Source organism: Gorilla gorilla, chromosome 9 (assembly GCF_029281585.2).
Source record: "Gorilla gorilla gorilla isolate KB3781 chromosome 9, NHGRI_mGorGor1-v2.1_pri, whole genome shotgun sequence".
Taxonomy (NCBI): domain Eukaryota; kingdom Metazoa; phylum Chordata; class Mammalia; order Primates; family Hominidae; genus Gorilla; species Gorilla gorilla.
The window spans coordinates 76,833,473-76,847,266 of record NC_073233.2 but is presented as its reverse complement, the minus strand read 5'-3'; the positions used below and the strand labels follow the sequence as shown (position 1 = coordinate 76,847,266).

Here is a 13,794-nt window from a genome sequence, read left to right as displayed (position 1 = left end):
CTACTAAAAGTACAGAAATTAGCCAGGCGTGGTGGTGCATGCCTGTAGTCCCAGCTACTTGGGAGGTTGAGGCAGAAGAATCACTTGAACCCGGGAGGCGGAGGTTGCAATGAGCTGAGATCGCACCACTGCACTCCAGCCTGGGCAACAGAGCAAGACTGTGTCTCAAAAAAAAAAAAAACCTCAATGGAACGAGCCAGTTCATTAGGACTGAGTACAAGGAGGACGGTCCAGTTCATGCAAGGCCCTCCGAGACATTCCTACAAAGATGTTCAGGGAGATTTCTTCTAGTCATACTTTCTCAAACTCTTATTAAAACGGCCCAAGGTCACACTGTTCTCTATACTTTCAGTAGTGATTTCATCCAAAAAAGAAAACTCAGAAGTTCTTACGTATTTCACTGGCAGGACTGGGAGCAGATCTGCCAAAGAGCACTTCTATGAGTGAGGAGGCTGGGCCAGAATGATACTTCTTTAGAGCAATCAGGGCTCTGCCAAGGGAGAAAACTAAAATTAGAACACCTGCAATTCAGTGCCCGAGCCTCTGCCCCAATGCTGCCACCAACTCCCATGAGGGCCACACCCACACCATGACCTGTTGCTCTCTTTTGTGCGACAGGCATGGTAGGAATGGGTTAGCTGTGTTGAAGGAAGATGGTACTTAGGATTTCCAGTCCCATCCACTTACTTTTTCAGTCGCCTGTAAGTGACATCATTGGCAAGTTTTAACAGTCTGTAGGAATTCTCTCGGTCCAAGCTCAACTGGAAATCGTGGGACTCATCAAAGGCCACCATGACCGACTTCTGGGTGACCCGGGTCAGGATCCCGGTGGCCAGCTGACTGCCCTCATTAGCAGCATCGTACAGGCCCACGATATCACCTGCAAAAACAAAGACTCAGTGACGCCAGGCACTGGGGAAAGCTTCAATATCATTTTCTGTAATAAAATCCACTATACTTCAAATATTTTATCTTTGTTACTTTCTTTAGTAAATGTAATCAGTAACAGTTAAAAAAAAAAAAAAGAAAGTAAGCTAGGCCGGGCACGGTGGCTCACGCCTGTAATCCCAGTACTTTGGGAGGCAGAGGTGGGCAGATCACGAGGTCAGGAGATTGAGACCATCCTGGCTAACACAGTGAAAGCCCGTCTCTACTAAAAATACAAAAAATTAGCCGGGTGTGGTGGCAGGCGCCTGTGGTCCCAGCTACTCGGGAGGCTGAGGCTGCAGTGAGCCAAGATTGCACCACTGCACTCCGGCCTGAGCGACAGAGTGAGACTCCATCTCAGAAAAAAAAAATCTCAAACTCTGCTCAGGTCTGACTCCAACCTACAGGTTCCCCTCCTTGCCCTCTCCTCTCTCAATACCCTCGTCTCATCTTCTCCAAATCCAGCCAATATTCCAGTAATTGTTGGGCTAAAGTCTACGAAATCAAAATATGAAATTTAAAACTCCATCACCACCAAAACAAGGCAGAGACACTTTCATAGTAAAAAGTACAGCCCTGGCAACGCTGCTTCCTCCAGGCTTCCAAGGCTGTGGTTGTCTAACACAAGCGTCCCAGGCGTGTGGTTAAGAAGCTTCTTCTAACTGCCCCTCCTTTCCAACCAGGCTGGCACAAGTTTAGCCGAAGCATGCTTGGCACAAGAAAGGGTTGGGAATACAGAAGTACACATCCTGCATGTTTACCAGCTGGACCAAGGCTGCCCATTACATAGAAACATAAAGAGAGTCACGTGTAGTTTTTCTTTTGTTTTTGTCTGTTTTGAGACAGGGTCTCACTTTGCCCCCAAGCTAGAGTGCAGTGGCGTGATTTCAGCTCACTGCAGCCTCAACCTCCCAGGTTCAAGCGATCCTCCTGCCTCAGCCCATCAAGTAGCAGGAACTACAGGCGCACACCACCACATCTGGCTAATTTTTCTATTTTTTTGCAGAGATGGGGTTTTGCCACGTTGCCCAGGCTGGTCTCGAACTCCTGAGATCAAGTGATCCACCCACCTCGGCCTCCCAAAGTGCTAGGATTACAGGCACCCAGTCACGTGTAGTTTTAAGTTTTCTAGTAGCCATATTAAGAAATTTAAAAGAGGCTGGGTGCACTGGCTCACACCTGTAATCCCAGCACTTTGGGAGGCCAAAGCAGGCGGATCACCTGAGGTTGGGAGTTCGAGACCAGCCTGACCAACATGGAGAAACCCCGTCTCTACTAAAAATACAAAATTAGCCAGGCATGGTGGCGCATGCCTCTAATCCCAGCTACTCGGGAGGCTGAGGCAGGAGAATCACTTGAACCCTGGAGGCGGAGGTTGCAGTGAGCCGAGATCATGCCACTGCACTCCAGACTGGTCAATAAGAGCGAAACTCTGTCTCAAACAAAAAAAAAAAAAAAAAGAAAAGAAATGGGTAAATTATTTTAATAAGATTTTTTTATTTAACCCAATATATGAAAAAGATTATTTCAACATGTAATCAGTATTCAGAAAAATTACTCAAGATATTCCCAATTTTTTTTAACATAATCTCCCAAATTTGGTGTGTATTCTGTATCTGCAGCAATTACAAGCCACACTTCAAACATTTGATGACCACGCATGGCTAATGGCTACCATTTTGGACAACGCTGATCTAGACAACTAAAACCCACATCAATTGTTGGACTTCTGATTAAGAGCTCTTCATTGCAATGCTTTATTCTCCAACTGGTCATTGTAATCCAGTCTTTACGAGGGTACAAGTCACGGTCTGAATGCCAGTAAATTTCAATGTCTGTCTAGGTCAATACGCACACACCAGAAGTAAAGCTGTTACTGGGAAGAGCTGCCGCGGACCCGCATCGCCTGGGCTCAAAGGTGACCAGCAGCCGTCCGTACAGCCCAGTGCGCTGGCTGGATACCTGCAGCTTCAGCAAACACACGCCTCGGCTCTGGAGCTCTTTCAGAGAGACGTTCTCCTGCCAGGACCTGGAAGACACTCGGTATTGATGCTTCAGGATTTTTACCAGTTTCTACTTCCACCCACCCAGGAAAAGTCAAAGAGAAAGACACATAGATAAAGATCTACTCACAGGCACTAAATATGTCCCAATGGAACTCCGAATTGGCTCCACTCCCAATCCCGGTCCTCCTACATCCCCCTAGGGCAGTTAATGCCACAACCCTTCTCTCAGTTACCTGAGACAGATCTTTCAATCAGCATTCCCCTCTCTCCTCCCATCTGTCACTAAGTCCTATCAGGCCCCTCCCATTTCTACCTGGACTTCTCTGCCTCTCATCCTGGCTGCCACAGCCCCGGTTCAAATCCACATCACTGCTCACCTGGACTAAACACAGCCTCTCAACTACCTTACCTCTGGCCTCTCCACGTCCAATCAAAAGCAGGATACCCAAGAAATCCTCCTAAAATGCAAATCTATTCGCCTCCCTCACCTGCTTAACCCCGCTGATGGCCCATCCTTCACACACAGAACAGAAGACTAGCTCCTTAGCCAGGCCCTTCCCAGGCTCGCCCTGCCAGTCTGCTCAGCATCCTCAGAAAGAGCCACTGCCATGGGGGCTGACTCTGTCCTTGGCACCATGCTGAGCACCTGACTGACAGGGGATCGTTTCATTCTCAGAGCAAGCCTGTGAGGTGGGAATCATCCCAGTTTTACAGATGAAGTAAGTAAGGCTCAGAGACAGAACCTGCAAAGTCACACAGCCATAAATGAAACAGCTGGGATTCTAAGAAACTCAACATAACTGCAAAAGCTCTCCACTGCCATGATCAAAAGCATCTCAGACAAATCCTACCCACATATGGCTGACTGCAAACTCTGGAAGCAGACTGCCTGACAGCAAATCGGGCTACAGTGTCACCCCGGGGCAAGTTACTTAACCCCTCTCTGTCTCCATCTCCTTAGACGGAAAATGACAGTAACAGAAACCTACACTGCGGCCAGGCACGGTGGCTCACGCCTGTAATCCCAACACTTTGGGAGGCCAAGGCGGGCAGACCACGAGGTCAGGAGATCGAGACCATCCTAGCCAACATGGTGAAACCCCGTCTCTACTAAAAATACAAAAAATTAGTAGGACGTGGTGGCGCGCCTGTAGTCCCAGCTACTCAGGAGGCTGAGGCAGGAGAATCGCTTGAACCCGGGAGATGGAAGCTGCAGTGAGCCGAGATCGTGCCACTGCACTCCAGCCTGGGCGACAGAGAGAGACTCTGTCTAAAAAAAAAAAAGAAAGAAAGAAAGAAAAAGAAAAAAAAGAAACTTACACTGTAGGGTTGGCATGGGATGAGGTGTAAAAGAATTAACGCATGGAAAGTACGTAAGTGTTAGCTCTGATTGTTTTGGACAAGTAAATAGTCCCATTCGGAAACAAGCCCGGCTCTCACATGGCTTCCCACACCTCTCAGGACGGCTCCCCATCCTACCCCGCACCCACCAGCTTAACTCCAATTTTCCTTCAGGCACCACTCCCTCCTTGAAGCCACCATGACCCTCCCCAGGGAAGGGCCTTCCTCCTCCAGGCTCTTTCCCCGCGACACGCACGCAGCCGGCCCTGGACGCGCTGGAGGGGAAGGGACTCTCTGCTCATGCCCAGCCCGCCGTTGGCCGGATCGGGGGCAGCCAGTGCACCTGACTCATGCTGCCGGGGCCTGACTGAGAATGGGCGCAAACCATGTTTACTGAATGGATAAGGGAAAGGGCTGCTAACTCGCTGCGGGTGGAACTGGGGTCGGGGCCAGGGCCCAGGAGTGTAAGCTTAGGGGGGGGTCTCGGGTCGGGAAATCAAAGTGCTTCTTAAGGGTCCCCAAACGGAACGCGCTGCCCAGGAAGTGATGAGACTGACAACTCGGGAGATGGCCAAGCAGGGGACGGACGGTCCCTGCCCCTGACTCGAAGGGTCGGAGACGAAATTCCCGCCCCAGACTATGAGGCCGAGCCCCCCGGAGACTCTGCCCGGGACACTGCGGGACCGACCGCGAGGGAGCGGCGCCGGCGGCCTCCCGTACCTGCGCTCCTCCACCTCCGCGTCTCTCTCGAGCTCCAGCAGGTCCAGTTGCTTGGTCACGAAGCTCTCCACAGCTGCCGAGGCCATCGCCGCCGCCGGCCTGGGCCCCGAGCAGCCGACGTCCCGCTTCTGCGCCGGGCCGGTGTTACAGCGGGACCGGTGTTCCCCGCCGGGCCCGTGCGTTACGCACGCGGTTCGCGTCGTTTCCGTTTCCGGCCGAGGCTGCGGGAAGATGGCGGCGGCCATGGCAGCATCGTCCCTGACGGTCACCTTAGGGCGGCTGGCGGCTGCGTGCAGCCACAGCATCCTGAGACCTTTGGGGCCCGGAGCAGGTGAGACCTGGGATATGGGAGGAAGGGAGGACGCAGAGCGAGCGCTGCTCCCTGCGGTCTCGCCACGTATGTGCCTGGGTCCGACCTGGTGCCTTGTGTGTTGATCGCATTTGTGGTGAATATAGCACGGGTTTTGGAGTCGGGGGAACCCAGGTTCAGATTTTGATTCCTTCAGTTAATAGCCTGAATACTGACAATAGCCCTTGAACTTTGGTATAGGCCCTATGTTATGGGGGAGAAGAGTGAGGCTTAGAGGAGCTAGGTAACGTGCCCAGGGTCACACAGCGGGGAAGTGGAAGAAGAGTACTTCAGGTGCAGTCATTTCGGCTCCAAAGCCTGTGCTTGAACCACTGCCCCCAGGCTGCGAGCTGGTCTGAAAAATGATGATGGATATCCTCGCCTAATCTGAACTCATTCAGCAAAAGAAACAGCCGTATTTAAGGCGCTGGGCTGATACGAGGCTCCGAAAAGGTTATGTTCGTTAAAAACTCTATAAATCTCTGCCTGAAAATGGTTGGAGTGTGTATTTGTGTGCATGAGTGTTTATGTATGTTTTAAACCGGGGTCTCATGTCTCACTATGACCCCCAAAAATGGAAAACTGGATCTAACTCTATATTGGACGATATTAAAAGAATAGTACCATAATTCCCAAAACTTGGAAGCAACCCAGATGTCCTTCAGGAGATGAACGGTTACATAAACTGTAGGACCTCCATACAGTAGAATATTATTCAGCAATAAAAAGAAATGAGTCATGAAGAGACATGGAGGAAACTTACATACATGTTACTAAGTAAAAGAAGCCAACCTGAAAAGGCTACATCTTGTATGTTTCCCACTATGACATTCTGGAAAAGGCAAATCTAAGGAGACAGTAAAAAGATAGATGGGGGCTAAGAGGATTGGGGGAGAAAAGGATAAATAGGTAGAGCTCAGAGGATTTTTAGGGCAGTGAAACTATTCTGTATGATATAATGGTAGGTACATGTCATTATAAGTTTGTCCAAATCCGTAGAATGTACACTACCAAGGGTGAACCCCTAATGTAGACTATGGACTTTGGATAACAATGATGTGTCAATGTAGGTTCATCAATTGTAAAGATTGTACCACTCTGGTGAGGGATGTTGATAGGAAGCTGTGGGCACATGGACAGGGGACATATGGGAACTCTCTGTACCTTCCACTCAATTTTGGTGTGAAACTAAAACTACGCTAAAAAATAAAGTCTATTAAGAAATTAATAATAATCACAGAGTTGGGCCAGAGGCAATGTAGATGCCAAAATTGGCCATGAGTTGGTAACTGTTGAACCTGGAAAGGGATAATTGAGAGAGAGTTCACTATTCTGTTCTCTTTACTTTTGTATGCTTGACATTTTCCGTAATAAAACTTAGGTTTAAGTAGGCAGGAAAGTTTTTACAAAAGCAGTGGGACTTACTCCATTCTACCTACCTACATGAAACCACCCCTCCAATGCTATGTTCAAGTACAGACTCACGCGTTAGGAGAGAAAGACACACAGTGAAGCGAGTAGAGACAAGGTGACCAAAACAGTGAGCAGCTGGGGCCTTGAAGAGTGAGCAAAGGAGACGTGATGGAAGTACACAGTCACAGTCTCCAGGACTACCTAAAGGAAATCCTGCGGGAGAGGAAGGAGACTGTTTGTTCCCTGTGGACCCAAAGACAAAGCTAGAAGCAAATTAGGTACAGAAGCCTGCTAAGTTTTTAATAGTGGGATGGATTTGCCAATGGGTTGGCTGAGTAGTGTGCAAGAGAAGGGTCAAAACTGATGGAGGTTTGGGGCCTGAGCAACTGGGAGGATGAAGTTGCCCTCATGTGAGAGGGAGGAGTGTGGGAGAAGCAGGCATGGGAAGAAATGAGGAGCCTCTGGAGGTGTGAGGTGCTCGTCAGACACAAGTGGCTAAGGCAGATAGATAGGTGGGTATGCAAATCCAGGAGAGAAGCCCTGGCTGGAGGTATAAACTTGGGAGTCACCAGCACATTGGGGGCGTTTAAATCCATCGGACTGGATGCAGTCACCAGAGGAATGGCCATGGGCGGAGAGGAGGTCAAGGCCAAGGGTTGAGCCCCAGGTGCCCAAATGGGAGAGGAGAGGAGAAAGCAGCTGAGGAGATGCAAATGGGGAGCTGGTGCTAATGGGTGAACTTTAAAAAGGTGGTTTTTATGGTGTGTAAATTATAGCTGAGTTTCTTTAAAAGTGGTTATTGAGAAACTGTTCTCTGCTTTTTACACCTAAGCACTTATTTTGATCCCCTGCCTTCTCAGTAGATTGAATGTCTTTGTTTCCTGGTGTATTCCTGGTGTATTCGTTATCTACGATTACATCAGAAATTACCCCAAACCTTAGCAGCTTAAAACATTTATTAACTCACACCAGTTCTGAGAGCCAGGAACACAGAAGCAGCTGAAGTGGCTGGTTCTGGCTCAGGGTCTTAGCTTGCAGCAAGCAAGTCTGCAGGGGCTGTAGTTATCTCAAGACTCCACTGCGCCAGCGGCTGGAGAATCTACCTGCAAGGTCGTTCCCGTGGGTGTTGGCAATAGGCCTAGTTCCCCGCCATGTGGACCTCTAGGTAGGGCTGCTCACAGCAGGGCAGCCCTAAGGCCAGAGATCAGAAAGGGTGAGCACAGGCATCCAAGATGGAAGTCCCAGTTAGTTATCACCTCATCCCAGAAGCCACGTGCTAGCATGTCTGTCACTAGCTGTTGGACACACAGACCACTCCTAGGGGGCTAACAGGGGTAAGAATAGCAGGAGGCGGGGCCCAGCAGAGCTGTCTTGGAGGCTGCTCCCACACTTGGGCACAGATCAGAGTCTGAACCTACCAGGCACTTAGTCAAGGCATGAGTTAGTGGACGGGTGGTTCTGGTCTCAGGTGCTTGTAGATGATGTGGCTAACTGATCTCAACACATATAACCAGTCGCTGTAAGTGACGTTCTTGTAGTTTTGCTCACCTAGGTGTTTCTGTGGGCAGGCTGTCATGCAGTGGTTCATACCATGTACCAGGAGCAGCAGCCGTGCATTTAGCATCATAAAGGGCAGTTTGCATTTGTAGTATTAGTGGTAATGATCTGTGTTTCTCTTCTTCCCTCAGCCTCCCTTTGGTCTGCTTCTCGAAGGTTCAATTCACAGAGCACTTCATATCTACCAGGGTAATATCAAAATGTGGGTTTTGGTGCCTCTTTTCCTTTCATTTGTAGAACCATCTTTCTAAAGTCAAAACTTCCTACCTTTTGGTTCTCAATAATATTTGAATTTCCTCTTTTGTTTTTAAGAGACAGAGTTTCACTATGTTTCCCAGGCTGGTTTTGAACTCCTGGCCTAAAGTGGTCCTCCTGCCTCAGCCTCCTGAGTAGCTGGGATTACAGGCATGCACCACCACTTTCAGCTTTAACTTTTTTGACGGTATTTTTCTCAGACCCTTAAAAGAAGACGTAACTGCAAGAGACCAAAGAGAAATTCCATATGTGTTTGCTCTCTTTTATTATGGAGGAGCTTGAAGTCTTAACTCAAGATTTCTGATGAGGAAGTTTGTATCAGAGTCTCTAAGAGAAACTCATTATTTGAAAAAGCACATTCAGTGTTAAAATTTTATACTTGAGAAAACATTTTTAGGTATCATAAACTGCAGAAAACATTCGACAAAGTTCCACTCACTGGTGGGAGACACAGGAGCAATGCAGGGATAGCAGTTACTGTAGGGACCCCCCCGGGGTGCAGTTCCGGCTGCCCCTCACAGCCTGGGACACCAGGCTTCTGCAAGATGGAAGTAGTGTTCATTTCTATCTGCATGGGTGTTGGAGAGGATTAAGTAAATGTATACATTTAAAGCGCTTAGAACAGTGCCTGGCATACAGTCAGCACTCACAAAACATTGGCTGCTGGAACTGCTGCTGGGACTCCAGGGATCCTCTGCAGTGGGGAGATATGGGAGTCTTTCTTGCTTCTCAAAGAAGCGGCAAAACATTCTGAGCATAAGAAGAAGTTGTAAGTGAGCACGTGGGTAGGTTGTGCCTACTACCCCTGTGTCCTGTGTGAGAGGTTAGCACCTTCCTGCCAGCGTGTTCTTCTCACACTGGGCACTGCTGGACCCGTATGGGGAGACTAGACATCAAACAGGTCAAAGACGTTTTGTAGGGAGCAGCACCTTCCTTGTCCTCCTTGTCTCTCAAGGTCATTGACCAACCACAGACCACGGAGTTCGTGTCTCTAGGAGCTCCAAGCCCTACCCCACTGGGAAAGCATTCATTCCTCTCCCAGATTCGTGTGGAGCCCCTCCTGCGCGCCAGCCAACAGGACATGTGGGCCTGGTCCTTGGTGTGGAGGCCGGCACATTTTGCATATGGAGCAAGTCGTTTTCTTCCTCCTAATGCAACCCTGGAGTAGAAAGATTGAAATTTTACTTTGCAGTGGCAGCAGCAATAAAAGTTTAAAAACAGTTCTGAATAATTCGGTTTGGGATCTACCTACCCTCCCTCTTTGTAGACTACAGAAAGAAAGACCCCACCTCCTTTTGAATCTAGGCCCCCCCCTTTCTTTCCTCCCTTCTTCTCCCCTCCACCTACCTGAGGCTGAGCAGGCAGGGGAGAGTTAGGAAATGAAGAAGATCTTGGGCTGGGCACGGTGGCTCATGCCTGTAATCCCAGAACTTTGGGAGGCCGAGGTGGGCGGATCACTTGAGGCCGGGTGGGCGGATCACTTGAGGCCAGGTGTTCGAGACCAGCCTGGCCAATGTGGCGAAACCCCATCTCTACTAAAAATACAAAAATTAGCCAGGTGTGGTGGCATGTGCCTGTAATCCCAGCTACTAAGGAGACTGAGGCAGGAGAATCGCTGGAACCCTGGAGGCAGAGGTTGCAGTGAGCTGAGATCATGCCACCGCACTCTAGCCTGGGTGACAGAGCGAGACTCCGTCTCAAAAAAAAGGCATTGCCCACACCAAGCTTGGCATCCTGAGGGTGGGGAGGGGAAGTGGCTGGGGACCGCAGTGCTATAGCTGCTGGGACTGAGCACTCCTAACACCCGACCCTCACTGGCCATGCTGGGACCGGCTGTGAACAGTAGCCATCTAATAGCTAACACAGCCCTTTCAGGCAGGTGCTTGTTTTCCCATTTGCTCAGTTGCAGACACCAGGACACAGAATTGTCTGGGGTTCCGAGCCAGTTCTGCCTGGCACTCACCTGGGTGTGAAGGAAGAGCAGGCACCTACCTGGGAGGAGGTGGAGGTGGAGCAGGGAACGTCATGGTCCTGTTTGAGCAGGATGTGGTGAAGGGTCATTGGAGCTGCCATTCCAGGGCCACTGGATGCCAAGGGAGGCGGGAGAGCTGCTGGCCCTGTGTCCCGGGTTGTGGGGAAAGTAGAGGCAGCCTGTGCCTCCAAGATAAATGTGCCCCAAGACGCCACAAGCCCAGCCTTCTTGGATGGGCACCCTTCCAGCACTGAGAAGTACCCAAGTGAGGGCTCTTTTGCAGAACAGTGAGAGTTCCTGCTTTGATTACTGAATGATGAGCCATTGTTCCCTGTGGCTCTAAAAGGATACAGGGAGCCTGTCCTCGGGGTTACCCCAGAGGGGCAGGGCCTGTCCGAAAGAGCGAACCTTTTGTTGCCGGGGATCCCTTCCTAACATTTGTGCGTGGCCATTTCTTAGAGGATTTGAGCTGCCTTTTCAGGTGCTTGTGACATTTGTCTACGAAATGTGTTTTACAGATATGTTCCTAAAACATCCCTGAGTTCACCACCTTGGCCAGAAGTTGTTCTGCCAGACCCAGTTGAGGAGACCAGACACCATGCAGGTAAGACCTCCCTGGGAGACAGAAGCTAGAGGGCACCACCCAGACCCTGCTCCAGTCAGCCACAGAGGTTGTCACCAGGCCACAGAACGAGGCTTCATGTTTCCAGATGCTCCCAGACACAGCACAGTGCCAGCACTCATGTCCATTTTCACCAGTTAACACCAGAATTTCAGATGTTTTTCATTAACTACTCCTTGAACACCTGCCACACTGCAGGCAGGTGGCATAATTGAGGGCAGGGGGCGCCTGCTCCATCTCGTCTGCCGCTGTTGGTGGGTGCAGCGACAGCTCTCCCCAGTTAGCACAGTTAAGCACAATTACTGGAAGCCGGTGCCACCCGGGCTGTTGGAGAAACATGCAGAGGTATCAGGACTCATGTCGACCTGGAGCCCGTGTCAGAAGGGACAGGATCATTAGCCACTCTTTGCCATGATCCTCGCTTTCCAGAACACTGGAAATCAAGATCCTCAAGTGAAATCTTCTTATATGTTAAATACTGTTTGAGATTCCGTGCGAGTGAAACAAGTCCGCCAAGAGTTTCACCCTCGGTGCTGGTGCTTCTGGTGTTGACAGTGTTTCCAGGGCAGGCATTCTGTCGTCCCTTCTGTGTGTCTCGCCCTCGGTCAGGCCGGTGGGTCGGTGCCCATTAAATGCTTGTTCAGAGTAAACGGTGCAGGAGAGAGAGGACTGTGACCTGGGTCAGAGCAGAGATAACAGGAACTGAGCGCGGAGCCCCTGTGGGCGCAGGCGTGCAGGGGAACGTGTCCTGCCCCGGGGGTGGGATATGGGGTTGGGATACGGGAGGCTCCTCATTGCAAAGTCCTCTCCTTTCGCTTCCTGGGGTTTGCACACTTCTGGTCTGCTGGCTCCTCATTCTCATGAGAATGAACCAGGTGGAGGATTTCGCCCACCCTAGAGCTGTAGAAACCTAGCCAGGCGTGCTGAGTGCTTAGGCGAGGGAGTTGCACGAGGCGGTTTGGGCGTTCTCTGCAGTCTTGGGGAGCTTCCTTTTGTGAAAGCCCCACGTGCCACAGTGCTGGTGCTCCTGAAGCAGCAGACTGACCCTGTGCCTGCCCTTGTGCCTGCCCTTGTGCCTGCAGGGGGTGGAGCAGGGGCTGGGCCGCCAGCAGTGAGGTGCTCACAAGGGGTGCTGGCTGTCAGGTTCACCCTAGGGCCCCACCACCAGGAGCTGCACATCACACTGCAGTGTGTGGGGGAGCAGGTGAGGGTGACTGCCCACCCACCCGCCTTCCCCTGCAGAGGTCGTGAAGAAGGTGAATGAGCTGATCGCCACGGGGCAGTATGGCAGGCTCTTTGCCGTGGTGCACTTTGCCAGCCGCCAGTGGAAGGTGACCTCTGAAGACCTGATCTTAATTGGAAATGAACTAGACCTTGCGTGTGGAGAGAGAATTCGACTGGAGAAGGTGAGACCACCGAGCTTCTCTGGATATTCAGGGACTCAGCCACCAAGTATGTAATCCCCACGCCCCAGCTCACACGGAGGAGGGACCCTCGCCGACCCCGTCTCAGGTGGAGGGCAACAAAGCTGAGGCTCAGAAGGGACTTTCGGGGGCGCCCACGGCGGGGCTGGGCTCCAAGGGCAGGGCAGGCTTCCACTGCTCTGAGGGCGGTGCCTGGCCCAGCAGGTCTGCTCCCTGGAGGAAGGGAGACAGCACATAAAACAGTGCTGAGGGTAGAAACATGTCTTTATTGTGTTCCAGTCTTATTAATGCATTCCCATAGAAAAATGCTTGATTGCAAAGGTAATAAAAATCCCGGCTAAGGATGTAGTGCACTTTCTAGCCCCTGTCTATGAGGAAAAAACTGTTAAGTTTCTGCTAAGACAGTACTCTGTCATTAGCTTTGACAGCTGCTGCTGTTTTTAAATAGTAAACACTGGTTGACAGGCATTTCCCTGGGTGCTAATTTACCTCACCGACCATTCAAAACTGCATGGTCTAGGCCAGGCATGGTGGCTCACACTGGTGACCCACCACATTGGGAGGCCAAGGTGGGGGATTGCTTGAACTCAGGAGTTCAAGACTAGCCTGGGCAACATGGCGAGACCTCAGAGACCTCATCTCTACTAAAATTCCAAACAATTAGGTGGGCATGGTGGCACACACATGTAGTCCCAGCTATTTGTGGGGCTGAAGTAGGAGGATCATTTGAGCCTGGGAAGTTGAGGCTGCAGTGAGCCATGATTGGCCACTGCACTCGAGCCTGGGCAACACAGCGAGACCCTGTCTCAAAAAAAACTGCATGGTTTGTCTGTTTATTATTATTTTTCAGACTCAGTCTTGCTCTGTCACCTAGGCTGGAGTGCAATGGCGCAGTCTTGGCTCACTGCAACCCCCACCTCCTGGGTTCAAGTGATTCTCCTGCCTCAGCCTCCCGAGTAGCTAGGATTACAGGTGCATGCCACCACGCCCTGCTAATTTTTGTATTTTTAGTTGAGATGGGGTTTCACCGTATTGGTCAGGCTGGTCTCGAACTCCTGACCTCAGGTGATCCACCTGCCTCGGCCTCCCAAAGCGCTGGGATTATAGGCATGAGCCAACGTGCCTGGCCAGTCCGTTTATTTAGCTAGGCATTTCTAGCCTTCAGCTATGATTCTATTTGCTGGGGGCATCTATTTGATTTTTGCCTA

At 50.7% G+C, this 13,794-nt stretch overlaps 1 protein-coding gene and 1 non-coding gene across 4 annotated transcripts in view; one reads left to right on the top strand and one right to left on the bottom strand.

Annotated features, from left to right (window-relative positions):
- The window catches only part of IGHMBP2 (immunoglobulin mu DNA binding protein 2), a 37,164-nt gene extending 31,728 nt beyond the window's left edge, over positions 1-5,436 (bottom strand). The window contains exons 1-4 of one of the 3 annotated variants that reach the window (XM_004051683.5): positions 4,995-5,436; positions 2,787-2,956; positions 688-880; positions 393-490 (exon numbers count right to left, since the gene is read on the bottom strand). In XM_004051683.5, coding sequence (XP_004051731.5) covers positions 393-490; positions 688-880; positions 2,787-2,956; positions 4,995-5,299 — 766 coding nt within the window. In that variant the 5' untranslated portion in view covers positions 5,300-5,436. Of the gene's footprint in view, positions 1-392; positions 491-687; positions 881-2,782; positions 2,957-4,994 lie in introns of those variants that run through there. The other 2 variants (XM_063693289.1, XM_055354693.2) reach the window with 2 other exon arrangements.
- LOC101123926 (uncharacterized) lies at positions 5,263-12,440 on the top strand. Its single transcript, XR_010129146.1, has 4 exons — positions 5,263-5,325; positions 8,445-8,515; positions 11,059-11,144; positions 12,405-12,440. It is a non-coding gene; the product is annotated as an uncharacterized protein (transcript).
- Positions 12,441-13,794: the final 1,354 nt, after the last annotated feature.